At 34.7% G+C, this 14,765-nt stretch overlaps 1 protein-coding gene across 3 annotated transcripts in view; it reads left to right on the plus strand.

Annotated features, from left to right (window-relative positions):
• Window positions 1-12,224, plus strand: part of TRMT11 (tRNA methyltransferase 11 homolog) — a 51,614-nt gene extending 39,390 nt beyond the window's left edge. For 2 of the 3 annotated variants that reach the window (XM_081295589.1, XM_081295590.1), the window contains exon 13: window positions 11,656-12,221. In XM_081295589.1, the coding sequence (XP_081151715.1) occupies window positions 11,656-11,787 (132 nt within the window). In that variant the 3' untranslated portion in view covers window positions 11,788-12,221. Of the gene's footprint in view, window positions 1-11,655 lie in introns of all 3 variants that reach the window. The other variant, XM_081295591.1, reaches the window with a different exon arrangement.
• The last annotated feature ends 2,541 nt before the right edge of the window (window positions 12,225-14,765 follow it).

A 14,765-nucleotide genomic window follows, 5' to 3' on the forward strand; every position in this document is an offset into this window, starting at 1 on the left:
GGAGATATAGCTCCTGGTTAATGCTGGTAGATTTAATCCCCATCCACAAAAATAAGTAAATAGACAAAAGATAAATATTTGTGAACATCATGTTGCTGATTTCTTTTAGAGAGAGTCTTTTTTTCCCCTTAAGCTCGTGTTTCTCATGGGGACATGGCAGAATGTTTTATTGGAATTTATTTCCCCTCTTGCATGTACTGAATGCTGCTATATATGGTGGTGGTCACAGTGGTTATGCTGTAAAAATTTTTTTTTCATATAAAATTCATCAGATAAAAGTACTGATCTCCAAAGTTGTCTAGAAAAGCTCAGGATATAAGTATGATAGTTATGTCTTCAGTGAAAGTCTCCTAAAAACAATATTCTCTCAACCCTTCTGCCAGAATCTACTTGGGCAGATGAAATAGTACCCAGAGTAGCCCTTTTCAAGACTTTTTTGAGGTCTTTTTAAAAAATTTATGCAACTTTTATAGTCTTCTCTATAATAGATGTTTGTTAAAGTACAATTACTTTTAATTGCCATTGAATTAAATGGGCCATTATGAGCCTCCTGTCTTTTTTTATGACTTGTTTTCCTTACATGCTACCTTATTCTTGTAGTCATTTGAGAAATACTGAAGTCAAGGTAAATTTAATTCTATATATTATATAGATAGTAATTTAGATTAAAATTATTATGTGTATAAGTCAGTGTTCATTGTTTTTTATAACCACCAAGTATAGTGTAATTTAAAATAAGGAACATTGGAAGGTCATAGTGGCAGGTGATAAAAATTCATGTAATTTTTTATTTTGGGTTGAATTAAAGGGTCTAGTAACATGAAGCTGCTGCATGTATTAATGAGAGTGGAGGGTGTACAAAATTTAGGTTTCTGAATAAGGACTGAAAGATTTTGGAGCTGCAAAGGGAAAAAGAACCAATAGCATAATAATATTTTTTAAATGAGGAAAGGTGAGAATAGACATTGAGAAAATGACTTTGCATGACTCAAAGTGGAAGAAATGAGTATGTGAATTAGGCTAGGTATTAAAATAATATTAGTGTTGTACATCATAAACTGTGGTGTTTTACTAACATAATGCTTGTGCCTGTTTTCGTTATACATTATCCTAACTTAGTTTGAATGTCATTAGTTTGGGTTTTCTTTGGCAACTATTTGAACTGAAGATAGTTTCATCTAATTGACTTTTGCTTCTGAGATATTTTGTGATTTTTGCCTATCTCTTGCCAGCACTGTGCATATTTTCCTTTTGAGTAGAACTATGAAAGATTAAAGATTAGGTAGAAGTATTTAAATTATATAATACATTTAATAAGATGTAGATGATACTTATTGATGAGAAAAATAAGTCAAGATGACACCAAGAACATTAGTAATGTAATTAGTAATTGAATGTAAACCCAGTCTGGGTCTTCATACAGTCTCTAATTTTTACCATCAAATCATGATGTGTGTGAGAGAGAGAGAACCTTTTTAAAAAGTATTTTGCATAGGAAGTCAGAAGGAAACAGATTTAATTTTAATTTTAATATTAAATTTATAGATAATATTTAATTTATGATAATATTAAATTGTGGGTTTTTAATATGTATTTTTTAGTTGTAGTTAGACACAATACCTTTTATTTTACTTATTTTCATGTGGTGTTGAGGATCGAACCCAGGGCCTCGCACATGCTAGGCAAGCACTCTACTGCCAAGCCACAACTCCAGCCTTAAATTGTGTTTTAACTTGAAGTATTTGGAAGTGTCATGGAAGCAGGGTAGGAGCTTGGTGATGCTGCATATCAGCCTGCTTGAATTCAGCTTTCAGGTTACTGTGGCCTACTTTAGCCCAAATGAATTTCCTTTTGCTGCTAATGATACTTTTTCTTGAGTTTAAATCTTGAAGGATCTATCATTTTTTCTTTCATACCTCTGGAACTAAATGATTTTGCCAAACAGACTGGACTTCATGGCCATAATAACAGTTTTAAATTACTGTTTCTGGTAAATCAAGAAAAAGCAAAAGCCTTTTCCTTACTAACATAAGGAAGGGCAATCAGTTAAGATAATTAGTTCCTGCAACCTATGATGTTATTTAGATATGATTACTTGCAGGAACAAGCAATTCACTGAAGGTGGAGAAAGCCTATGACTGTATCTCTGACACTTGTGTTTTTAGGCAATCATAGTTAAAATTTGCTTTTAAAATATAACATAGGGGCTGAGGCAATGTAGCTCAGTGGTAGAGCACTTGCCTAGCATGCATGAGACTCTGGGTTTAATCCTTAGCATTGCCAAATAAATAAAATACAGTGTAAAAGAATCTTGAGCATAGATTATTTGCAAAATATACATATAGTTCAGAGACTCCAAGGTATGAATGGTTTAGGGAAATGAGAAATTTCAGTGTGGAGTCACTCTAATCTGCTGAGGCTTTTATAAGTTTTACATGAGTGACAGGTTTTCCACTTTGTATTTTTTTCTTTTAATGATTCTTTAATTAGAATTATTTTTCTAGGTTTTTTTGTTTTTTGTTTTGTTTTGTTTTGTTTTTTTTTTAACATTTAAACATGAACTTGTATCCTGTTCCCACTCCATGACCCTCCAAAAAGGTGCAATATTTCTATATATGCTAATGTATCATCATGATAAGCATTAATATGCACAATGTTTTTTTTATAATTAGAAATTATGTGCTGAGTGCTAGATGTCAAAGTGCAATAGTTAATTGCTACTCTTTTCCAGAACTCTTGTGATGATTTTAATATGTATTAACATATTTTCATAGACTCTAGATAACTTAATATATTTCAGAATAGTAGATTTTTTTAAGAGTAAAATAAATGTAAGTACCTAATATAGAGTCAAAGATTTCTAACCTCACCTCGTTCTCATTAATAAGGCTAGAGATTTCTCTTAATAGTATCGGATGCCAGACTTTTGACCTGCTTGTCCTTGGTTTGGAAATGGCCCAGTGCTGTTTATAGTTGTGTAACTTTTAGCACAGTGGTTTCTATAGCTACTGTCCAATACCAGATGTAGAATAGTGGAAAGCTTTGATAAGGAGAGCAGAATTTTTAAACAAAAGCCGGACATGGGTAATTACCCTGAAGTTGAACTGAGGTCCATTATATTCAGCACTATCATTTACATTTCATTTTACTCTCTGGTGATTACAAGAAAGAAAATCAACCTGCTGTTTTTCTCTTCCATCTCTTTGCCTTCTTCCTTGCACTTTATTGAAGACTGCGTATTATAGCTTAAATCTGTTTCATGAACCCTAAAGTCTTGCTGACAAAAGGAGATGAATACCACCAGTTTGGTGGCTTTCACTTTGGTGACAGCCTCATTGGTTTTCACTTAACATGGAATATGTTTCATAAGCCATTTGTATTCAAGTGTTTGCAGTGAAACTGCTGTTTTGTATAAACTGTTGTCACTTTGTGAATATAAATGACTTAAGGTTAATTCAAGCGAAGTAGAAGAAATCGTTATCTCATTATCAGTAATTGTCAGTGCGTAAAAGGACAACTAAAGCCTGACCTATTAATAAAAATAGAAGCCATTTGGTTTTCTGCTGAGTGACTTTAGAATCTTGCACCTTCATCTCCTAGAAAGAGAAGATCCATTGTTTACATACAACAGTAATTTTATAAACTGATGATCATCCTTGGTATTTTCATTGAAACTTTGGGGTTTCTAAAATTCACTCTAAGCAATAAAGGGACACCATAAGGTAGAATTTTGGCCTTAGTCAGAATATAGTAGGGATTGATGAGAGATGAGGCTTGAGAATTGAACCAAGTAGGAGCAGTTTATAGTAGAGGATAAATGTGGGAGTGGGGAGAAAGTTCAGGAAATTCATACCTGATGACTAAGTTTTTGATAACTGTGAGTAAACATATTGTAAGCCATTTGAGGACAGGTGAAATTTTGGAAAGTGGTTCTGTGAGAAATGGGAAAGAAAGCTATGTTGTTTTAACAATTTTTGCATTTATATACTTCTTATCCTTGACTTGACTATATGTTCCCTTAGGGGAAAGCCATGGCTAAGACCACTTCTCATGTGTTCATGGGACCATTTGAGTCAGGTGTTGAGACTAAATACACTAAGCTTAGTCCTTATCCTTAGAGTACATCAGCAGGAATGGTCACTCTGCCGGGTCCAACCCATTGTGCTGAGTCTTATAGTTACCTGTGAGAACAGAAAAAAGTGCTCACTTGAAGAGTTGGTACTTGAGGCAAGAGAGGTGAGTAATTTGGTGGGAAAGCCATATTTTAAGAAAGGCAGAGTCATAAGAAGGTTGAGGTGTGAGTAGTAAACCTTGGATACTTCCTCCAGACTAGAATGCTGAGTGTTTGAAAGAGAATCAGCTAGAGATGACCTGAAAAGCTACAAGGATGCCCAGTTAAGGACCGTGTTTACTAGTTTCAGGTTTATACGACCAGGGATGGCAAGCCCACAAGGAATATTAAAGTAACAGAAAGTCATGTTTTATAAGGGTTACCCTAGCTTGAATGTGTAGGTAGATTTGAAATGTGGAAGGATACCTGTAATACTAGTGAGGAAGTGCCTGGCATGGTTATTAAAGATGAAGAAGTTGTAATCCAAGAAAGGTGAAATTGGCGATTGTAAAGGACATAATGGAATTGGGAGTATTGGAGAGAGGTAGTTGTGGCAGAAATTGGTGACTGATTGGACAATAATTAGGGTGAAAGAGCTAGCAGTTGAGAACAACTTTTCAGAATTCAGGAATAGTTAAGTGGATGGTAGATTTCTTGTATGTATTTTCCCCCAAGAACAATGATATAGTGCCACTTTCCTCAGCTCTATAATAGCCTCCCACCTGATTTCCCTGCTTCTGCAGATTCTCCCTCTACTTTATTTTCTGCACAGTGGACAGAGTATATTTCAGAATGTAAGTAGATAATGAAATTCCTCTGCTTAAATCTTATCAATGACTTTCTGTGAAGTTTAGAATATAATTCCAGATTCTTCATCTAATCTCCAGGCTACTCTGTTCTGTCTCCAATTTCATTTTTGTACCACCTTCCTTTTTGAGCATCGAGCCTAAACCACATGAGCCACCTTTCAGTACCCAGAATGGACTCATCTCTTTCTAGTCTCAGAGTATTTTAGATTGTGATTCATCTCCCTGAATACTTTCTCTTTCTATAAGTAAGTTTAATTTATCATTTAGGTCTCAGATAAATGTCACTTTTTTTAGGAAGCGTTTCCTGTTCCTTCCTGGCCACTGCTCCCAAATAATACCCTTTTCATCCCAGTGTTTAATCAGTTTGTGAATGCATGTTTGGATGTTTGTTGCTTAATGTCTGTCTTTCCCATCAGTGTATACGCTCTGTAAACTTACAAACCTTGACACTTTAGTGCACCTCTAAATAAATATTTATGGAATGAATAGTAACTGTTCAGTGATTATTTTGCATTCTTGTCTAGAATAAAAGCAATCTTATTCAGCAGTATTTAAATCATCTATTTGAAGAAAGACTAGGAACAGGTAGTTATGATTATCCAGACATTTCCTGTTTGAAATGCAGTGAATTTTATCATTACCCTGGCATTATTCTTCAAAAATCAGTGGGGCAGAACCATTTTAATCCTGTGGTCTACCCAGGCTTCATTTCTCACCCGAGGCAAACCACAACCGCAGCTGAATTGACAGTTGGAAAACCTAATACCTTTCCTTTATTCATTTTTTTTAAAGTCTTTTTTTTTTAAGAGAGAGTGAGAGAGAGAGAATTTTTAATATTTATTTTTTAGTTCTCGGTGGACACAACATCTTTGTTGGTATGTGGTGCTGAGGATCGAACCCGGGCCGCATGCATGCCAGGCGAGTGCGCTACCACTTGAGCCACATCCCCTTTATTCATTTATTTGAGGAGAAGGTGATACAAGAGAATGGCAAGTTTCTGAGAGGAGGCAGTAACTAGAAAGATAGTTCTACTTCACTGGAGTTCTTCATGAAGAATCTACTTTCTTTACAGTCTGAGTAGTTAATGATACTCAGTTTGAGAAATGCATAGAAAAATATTATTGTCATATAATCCAAAGTGTTTTTAGTTCCCACCTAAAGTGTCAGTTTCGAAGGTACTATAGAACATACTTTTGTTTCTTTTAGATTAAAATTTGTATATTATAAGTGACTAAAATACAGTCTTTTTGGTGTCTTTTAAATTCTTTTTAAAGTTATGTTTTTGACGTAGAGTTAGTTGTAAAAACAAAGGATTAACCTAAATACAGACTAGTTCGTGCATTTTTTTTCATTCATGTTCTGGGGAATGACTGTAATTCTAGGTTGAATACAGATGAGTGATATGCTATAGAATCACTGAGTTAAATATGTATTTGTATATTTCTGCATCATTCTTTAAACATGAAATGTTATAAATAAATGCTAAGGGAATAGGCCACACTGCTCATGTGGGGGCTGTGACTCTGGTTGTTTATAGCAGTCAAAATTTGCAGAGTGAAATAAGTTTATAGCAGTCAAGATAAGCAAACAGTGCTTCTGTTAGATGTATGGTCTACTCTGCTGTAAACTTATTTTAGTCCACATTAGAAAAATCTTACAAAGAAGAATTTATCTACTTCAGCCAGCAGAGGGTGGTATACACATAAAAGTGAGCAAGTGTTTTGTGAGGCTTCCTTTGGTTTCTTTGGCAAGTGTGTTAGGATTCCTAGAGTGGTTTATGTTTAGAATTAGTCGTACTGATAGGACAGGAAATTGGTTGGGTGGGACAGTGGTTAAAGGGGTTCTGTCTAAAAGTTTAGATCTGAAAGATGTGCTACCATAATGTTGCTGTTCATTGAGGAATGTCTTCTAAATGTCAAACTTCATTTTGAACGACCCACTAATCTCTTTAGCCATCGTTTTGATGTAGTTTCTGCTAAAAAAGAAAAGAAAAATGTAATGGAAAAAAAAGCATGAGCTTTTAAAGTCTGAGTTAGGCCACACTTCTAGCAATGCTGCTTACTAGCTATGTGACCTGTGGCAGATTCTTTAAAAATCCTCAATCTCCATTTCCCTATCCACGAAATGTAGAAGATAAAATGTTATGAAGAGATACAGAAAATTAATAATCAATGTATATAAAATACGTAGCTGTAGCAAATATATATATATATATATTAGTTCATTCCTTGAATCAGAACTTGTATATTTCTTACAATATTTGCAATTGCTGGTTGTCTTACAAGGATAAATGAGAGGTCTGAGAGCTGCATATTCCCATTGTGTAGCCATTTGTGGGTAGTACAGATTTTCCTATAAAAACTATTGATTTCAGGTTAAAGGATGATAAACAATAATATAAACAACAATATTAATATTTTATTCACTTATCCTTGATTACTATTAATAGTTAAGAAATTTGGGGAAGATGATCTTTAATCTTTCATCACCTTAGTTTCCTCTTGTGGCATTTCCTAATTCCATGTGTGTTTTTATTTTACATCAAACATATCTTATTTACTAAAAATGGGTAGAACTCAGGCTCTGTGGTACATAGATAATACTATGATTGATAATAGTGATAGACAAGTTTGGAAATGTTAAAGAAAGTCAAATACTGGGACCAACTTGAATGAATGAAGGACATCAAAGATTACATTGCTTGAGGATGCTCTCCTTTTAAGTAAACACTTTTGCCTTGGAGATACTGCATTGAACAATAACAACAACAAAAATGCAGATATTCCTAGTGGAGATGGGCAGGGAATGTGAATAGAGAAGTCTTGAAAAGGTGATGACAAATATGTGGAGTTGAATATCATCATCTTAAGTGTGAGCCTTGGTCAAAGGGCTAAAGATAGGATGAAAGACAGGAAGAGAAACGAGAACAAATCGAGTTTGCTGTTCCCTCCAGCACTGAGGTAGCAATGCACATTCAGAATATACCCAGGCCGTATGAAATATAGTATACTATATGCATCATCGAATATATATTTCATACGGCCTGGGTATATTTGAATGTGTATTGGTAATAGGTATATGATATTTATGTGTGCAATAGTATGTATGTGATGATACATGTGAAACCAAATATACACTAAACATTTCATAAGGAACATTTTATGAACGATTGCTTTTCTTCCCAGATGGCAATAATAGCCAAAGTCCCTGGAGTATTTGGCTTATTGGGAAACAGGACTTATGCTTCTAGATAATAGACTGGTTCCTGGCAGATCCTTGGCTGAACAAAGGATTTGGAGCCTTTGGATTGTACAGGAGTTTCTTTATGAATGTCCTGCTTCACACTCGGGGCAGTGGGTCTTGTAGAAAATGACATTCCAGCACAGGACCCAGATATTCATGCTGATACTCTGTACTACCTGAGAGAGAAAGGGAGAGAGAGAGCAAGTAAGATTTCCTCCCAGAAGTTCTAAGGTTAATGGTCTGCCCTGTCTTTTCTAGTAGCACATGTGTCTTTGCCACTGTGTCTCTGGGGCACTGAACAAAACACATAGTCTATAAAGGTGTTATTTTGCTTTTGCTGTATTCTAAGTTAATCTTAGGGTCTAAATTATATATATATATATATACACACACACACACACACACACACACACACATACATATACACACATACATATATATATGAATATGATGTTTCCTTGATAAATCATTAGCATAGGCTTTGTTATTTGGGGATTTTTCAGGCTTCTATTTGTTCATTTCCTGGCTCTGATTCTGATCTTTTATATTCCATGTTCTTTATTGTTGTTTGCCTATTTCTCTCCTTCATGTCAAAGATAAGCAATTTTACCAAGTTCTCTCTTTAGTCCACGAAGGAAGCCTGTCTTCAGTTGTGCTTTGGCTTTTGTCCCCTTGCTTCCTTCTGGGGAGGTGCATACCAGCAGCCTAAGTCAGTACCTGAGCTGTATCATTCCCCCAGAGCCTCATGATTCTGTCCTACCTCATCTTCACTCCAGTAGCTCTAGGATATTCCATGGAATCAATCATCTACAGTGTATTTTGAGCATGAGGTGATCTTTCATGGCCTATCGGAGCCTTGGGGAGAACAGAGGACTGGAAGACACAGCTGGGAGGGACTTGGTTGCCTGGCTGTTCTAGTTCCTCTTGTACAGGAAAGGCCATTGAGTGAGATGTCATTCAGCAAACTGATGTGTAATTGAATCTAACAGCCAAATGTTAGGGGAAAGCCTGAGGGTTGGGGAAAATGTGAACTGAGTTTGGATTTTCACCAACGGGTAGCATATTATATTTGTGCTTTAATAAATTGGGTTTGATCTCAGTGTGGCAAACAGACTGAAGAAGGAGCCACTGAAGGCAGGATAACTGGCCAATTAGAGAAAAAAGAGGAGAGATGAGGAGGCCTAAACTAGAGTACAGGGATTCTGGGTGGAGACAAGTAGATTGGAGATATTTAGGATATAGAAGCTAAGGTTTTAGGACGGACCAAAATTGGGGTAAAGAGAAAGAGGAATTTGATCCAGATTTCTGATTGTGATGAAGCAGAGAACTGTGAGAAGATGGAGATAATGGCATCTGAGCATGAACTCAAATATATAACCAAGGAAAAACCTTTCTGCTGGATTAAGCAGATGTAGCTCACAGAGTGGCCGAGTTTTCCAGTGATCTTATTTGACATAAGAACAGAATTTAGAATACCTGGTGGAGCAGTTGATGGCATATCACTTCCTTTCCTTCAGTCAGACTTTGATAAAACGAGCAAATTGATAGATGCTGGAACATTGTTTTCTACTACTGTTGTCCTGAATACAGTCATGAGATGTGGACCTGCAAAGTCAGCTGTACTCCTAGGGTTATAATATCCCTGAGCATTCCTGTGGCTCCTTGTATCTCCTTGAAATATGTTCTGTTAGTTAATGGAATGAAGTTAATAATACTTAAGATTTAATTCTGTTCTTTTTTTTTATTCTGATTTGTTATATATGACAGCGGAATTGCATTACAATTCACATTACACATGTAGAGCACAATTTTTCATATATCTGGTTGTACACAAAGTATATTCACACCATTCATGTCTTCATACATGTACTTAAGGTAGTGATGTCCATCTCATTCCACTGTCTTTCCTACCCCCATACCCCCTTCCTTCTCCTCCCACCCTTTGCCCTATCTGGAGTTCACCTAATCCTCCCATGCTTTTCTTGGTAGGCAGCTAAGCTACTTCATCACCTGTTTATTCCTCATTAAATTGTAGTTAAGCATATAATCTCTGGAATCAAACAGAACTGTTCTCAAAGCTGAGCTCTGCCACTTATCAGCTATATTATCTTGGGCCTTGACTCTTAAATAATTCCTCATCAGTAAAATGGTGATGATTGTGTACATATCATCTAGAGCTGACAAATTTGGTCAGATAGTGCATAAAAAGTATTTAGTATAGTTTTGGGTCCATAATAAATAATTAGTAAACTTTACTTTCATTTGGTATTCTTTAGTTATATGCCTACAGGTTGACTACATAAAATTTATTGATTTCTTCTGTATAGACTGAAGTTAGTAACCAGTGGCATGTTTTCATGTGCTTGTAGCAGTTGTTGTTATAACATACTTAGTGCCTTAAAATTTAAATAGCCACCTGTTTATTTTTGATGAACCAAGACATCTGGGAATGTTTAATAATTTCTATGTGATTTTAAAAAAATGTGTGTTGTAAAAATAGTTTCTGAACAAATGAGTCAACATTGTTTTGGCTCAACATTGTTTTTTTTTTTTAAATTTAGATATGAAGGGAAGGATGAAATTATTCATTTCACAGAGGAATGTGCAAAAATTCAAAAACATTTTGAGGACTCATATTTCAGATGTTATTTTTAGCTACCTGTTTGATACTGAAATTAGGATAGAAAATTAGGCATCATGTTTTATCATTGAGTCCTCACACTTTTTTCAAAATTACAATAATATATGCATATTCAATATGAATTTTCAGAAGTACATGAGAAATAATATTTTATTTCTAATTAGATTCCCCCCCCCACAGGATTGTAATGGTTTGTGAAATTGTGTGAGATTCAGCGTTTCATGCCAGTTTTCTTGTCCCCGTTTTCTCTGCCAAAATATGTTTGATATTCTAAAACCTAGATTGATATTTCCAATGATCATTAGCCTTTATTTATATGTGAAGTCTAAAAGTGCAGAAATTTCTTGTTTAGCCTGAACCTTCATCTGCTGTGGTAGGGATCCTTTATTTCATACTGAATACGAGCATAGCCCTCGAGAGTTTTATATGACATCATACACATTCAGTAATCTTCTGGTACATACCTTTCTCTTGAGTAGAAGCTTCTTGGTTTGTTCATTCTTACCCATACCTACAGATGATTTCAGTGTATGCTGAACTAAGAATCAGAAGAAAGTTGTAGTTCTGACTGAAAACTGGAATAAGTCTCTTTGTCCTCTCTGGGTAATTAAAGAGTTTGTCCTCTGTGCAGAGTATTGTGAAGATTAAATGAGATGAAGTAAGTGAAAACACTTTGAATAACCAAGCATAATCCAGATAAAAAATGATTGCATATTTCTCATTCAGTTAATAAAGAAATGCGAATATATGTCAGAGTAAGATTTTGCTTAGAGTAAATGACTGCATTGGTTGCAGATAAACTAAAGAAATAACTTGTGCATCTTTATATTTTGGATTTTTTTACCAACCAGAACCGGGACCAGTATTCACATCTGCTAAGTGATCATTTTCTGCCATATCAAGGTCATAATTCCTTCCGTGAGAAATATTTCAGTGGAGTAACAAAAAGAATTATTAAGGAAGAAAAATCCAACCAGGAATGAAAATTAAGATTCTGACAATGAAGAAAGATTAAATATTTGACAGAAAAGACGTCTGGAAGTGAACTTTCATGTACAATCCAGAGAACATGTACTGTTTTAAGGTGGTTATTATTATTTTGTATAAAAATGCTTTGAAGTAAATCAAGCAGTTTAAAAATTGTCTTTGTATTTTAGACTATTCTGTTTTATGAGGTCTTTTGAACCTTATTTGACTTGTATTTGTACTTTCAAGTACTAATGGAGATTGACTCAACAGTTAGTTTTTTACAGTTAATTTACAAAGAAAATTAATATTGTTGAATTTTTTAAACATATTTGCCAGGTATGTTATAGGCAGTTAATAGTGCTTAAGATTTATTCATTTGGAAAATTTGTTTAGTTTGGTTTTTAATTGTAATTGATTTACATTGCTACCAATAAAATGTATTGATAATTTCTAAAATCAAAAAGTATTCAGTGCTTTTTAGGAGGGAAATGAATTTTTACTGACAAAATCCACAAGAACAGCTAGACCTGACAACCTAACAAGGTTCCAAAGCATTAAGGCCTTGAACATCTGAAGCTCGTCTGTACCTTGGATTTGCTCCTGCATTCCTCAATCTTGACTGTCGGTCAAGTTAACTACCCTCAATTTTTGGTTTAGAAAGTAACTGATGGTTAAAAGCAGTAACAACAACACAGATCCTTGATGGTTCCCTAATGGTATTAAGCCTAATCAGTGCTCTTTGAAATAGAAGCTATATTTTTCTTGAAGGAGAAACTTTGCTGAGTCCACATTGTGTCCATCATGGAAATATCTTGTTTGAAAAGCACTATACCCATTAATTCAGGATGCTAATAGCTTTCCTGCCTTTGGTGGTCAAATGTACCTCAGCAGGGCAGCAGTAAACGGATCCCCTCTCTCTAACCAGAGCCTATTTTTATTTATGTTATTATTATTATTATTTTAGTGTTACTGCTGACTTTTATGAACTCACAATATTCACTTACATGGCTTAGGAGCTCAAAAAACCAGTGCTGTCCAAGCAGAGAGCGAGGGTAGGCTATCTTCTTCATACTACTTTTCTCGTCTCACAGCTCTGGATTTCAGCTGCAGATCTCAAACATTTCAGTGATTGTTTTGTTTGGGTTTCTGGATGTGATTTGTGGCCAATGGGGAAAATCTAAAACTATTTGAAGATGATTTATTTTCAGAATTTCTGTTATAAACCATCTTATTTAAAATTTTTTGAGGTTATATGGGGGGTAAGTATGAAATTTTGTAGCTGACTCAATTGGAATATGAGATTTTAGCTTAGCCCTTTTTTTGGATTGTCAAAAAGTTAGTCCAACTAGTTCTGGAAATTTGCAACATTAATTTTAGTCACTTTGTTCTTAAAAATTATCTGTGTTATAACACATTTTAAAAAGTAAAAAATAAATTATACTAATTGAGGTCTTCAATTAGTAATTGAAGTAAACTTCTTCCTATTGTGAGGCTTAGTTTCATATCAGTAAGTTCAGTTTCACTTAACTGAAATGTTAATAGACTCAGTAAAAATTTGTGGAATTATTTTTAAAGTTGATATTTAGAAATGAAAAAAAAAAAAACCACCATGATCACTTTCAACCAATTCTGATTTTATTGTATAGATCTCAAGCTCTCTCATTCTAAAAAGAGAGACTCTCTTTTCTGGCATCAGCATCTTAATACTTTCTACATAATTTACAGGAGTTCATTCCCAGGATTGCTTTAGTTTTATGTGTGACCACTGTATTCCTCCTCATGCACTTAATAGCAGGAATATCACCTCGCAAGATGCCTGCATTTCAGATAGCCCTGCATTGTGAATTTACAGTATAATCTGGGAAAAAAGCCTAGGTGGTCTGTGGACTGGCCTATTTAATGTTTATAATATGACAAAATGTATAATTTTGTTTCTGGAATATATTAAATGGCCATAAAATCCAAACAGTTACCTTGGTGGTGTTTCATCAGAAGGGCCTCCTTCCTGTCCATTCTGGTGAGTACTTTTCTTGCTGTGAGAGCTGGGAGGGAATAGTAGAGTAGGTGGTCTTGGGTATGTTTAGCCAAAGTGGCCAACTAATTTTAAATAAGTTTAAAATCTGCTAAAATTTTCTCAGCCACTTCCTGCCCAGGGTGACCCAGCTTTGAGTTAATTCACTACCACCAACTCTCTTATGACTAACTCTTTAAGCATTGAGCAATATCGAACAGTTTAAGCTCTAGGAGATTAGTAGATGTTGCCACTATTTCAATTTTGAGAATATTCATTCATATATTGAGATCCCCTATCTTATTTGGAAAAATGGTAATTAATACTAAAAAGACTTGCTTCAGGTTTGGTAGAGGAAATAGATTATGAGTTAATATCACTATATGGATTATACTGTGTGTGTTTATTTGGGTAGAAAATGTGCTGTGAAAGTTTGGCATGTGAAAATAGCTTTTAAGGTATTTTATATTCACTGTAGATTAAAGAAGCAAGTGTTTGACCTTTTTAACATCAGGAAATGAGATGTTAAGGTGTGTTACCTCGATGCCAGTATAAGCAAATCTGTCTCTTGGGTAAAAGGCCATAGTCCTTTGGTGTTAGAACTACTGAATCTTATTCTGGAAATACTATGAAGCATTTTTTTTAACCCAGAGTTATGGAATAAAGCACAATATTTCATTATTGAAAATGAAGTTTTTGTTTGTTTGTTGAAAATGATCTTTCTATCCCTTTTAAATAAATCTCCCTTGAAAAAGCACAGTGGAACTAACCTGATGTTAATAGTTCTAGGGAAAAAAGAAAAAAAGAAGTCCTTTGTAGATAAAGCAGGACATAAATAAATAAATTCATTCATGTAGCACAGGGGTGGGAATGGCAGTGGGTGCTGCCAAGGAAATTGAGGACCTTATTGTTGATCTCTTTGACCAAAAGAGAATAAATTATACCAAAATAAGAATCTTGGCTCTTTTTTTTTTGCAAGAA

Source organism: Spermophilus citellus (assembly GCF_964194105.1).
Source record: "Spermophilus citellus genome assembly, chromosome: 5".
Classification (NCBI taxonomy): Eukaryota; Metazoa; Chordata; class Mammalia; order Rodentia; family Sciuridae; genus Spermophilus; species Spermophilus citellus.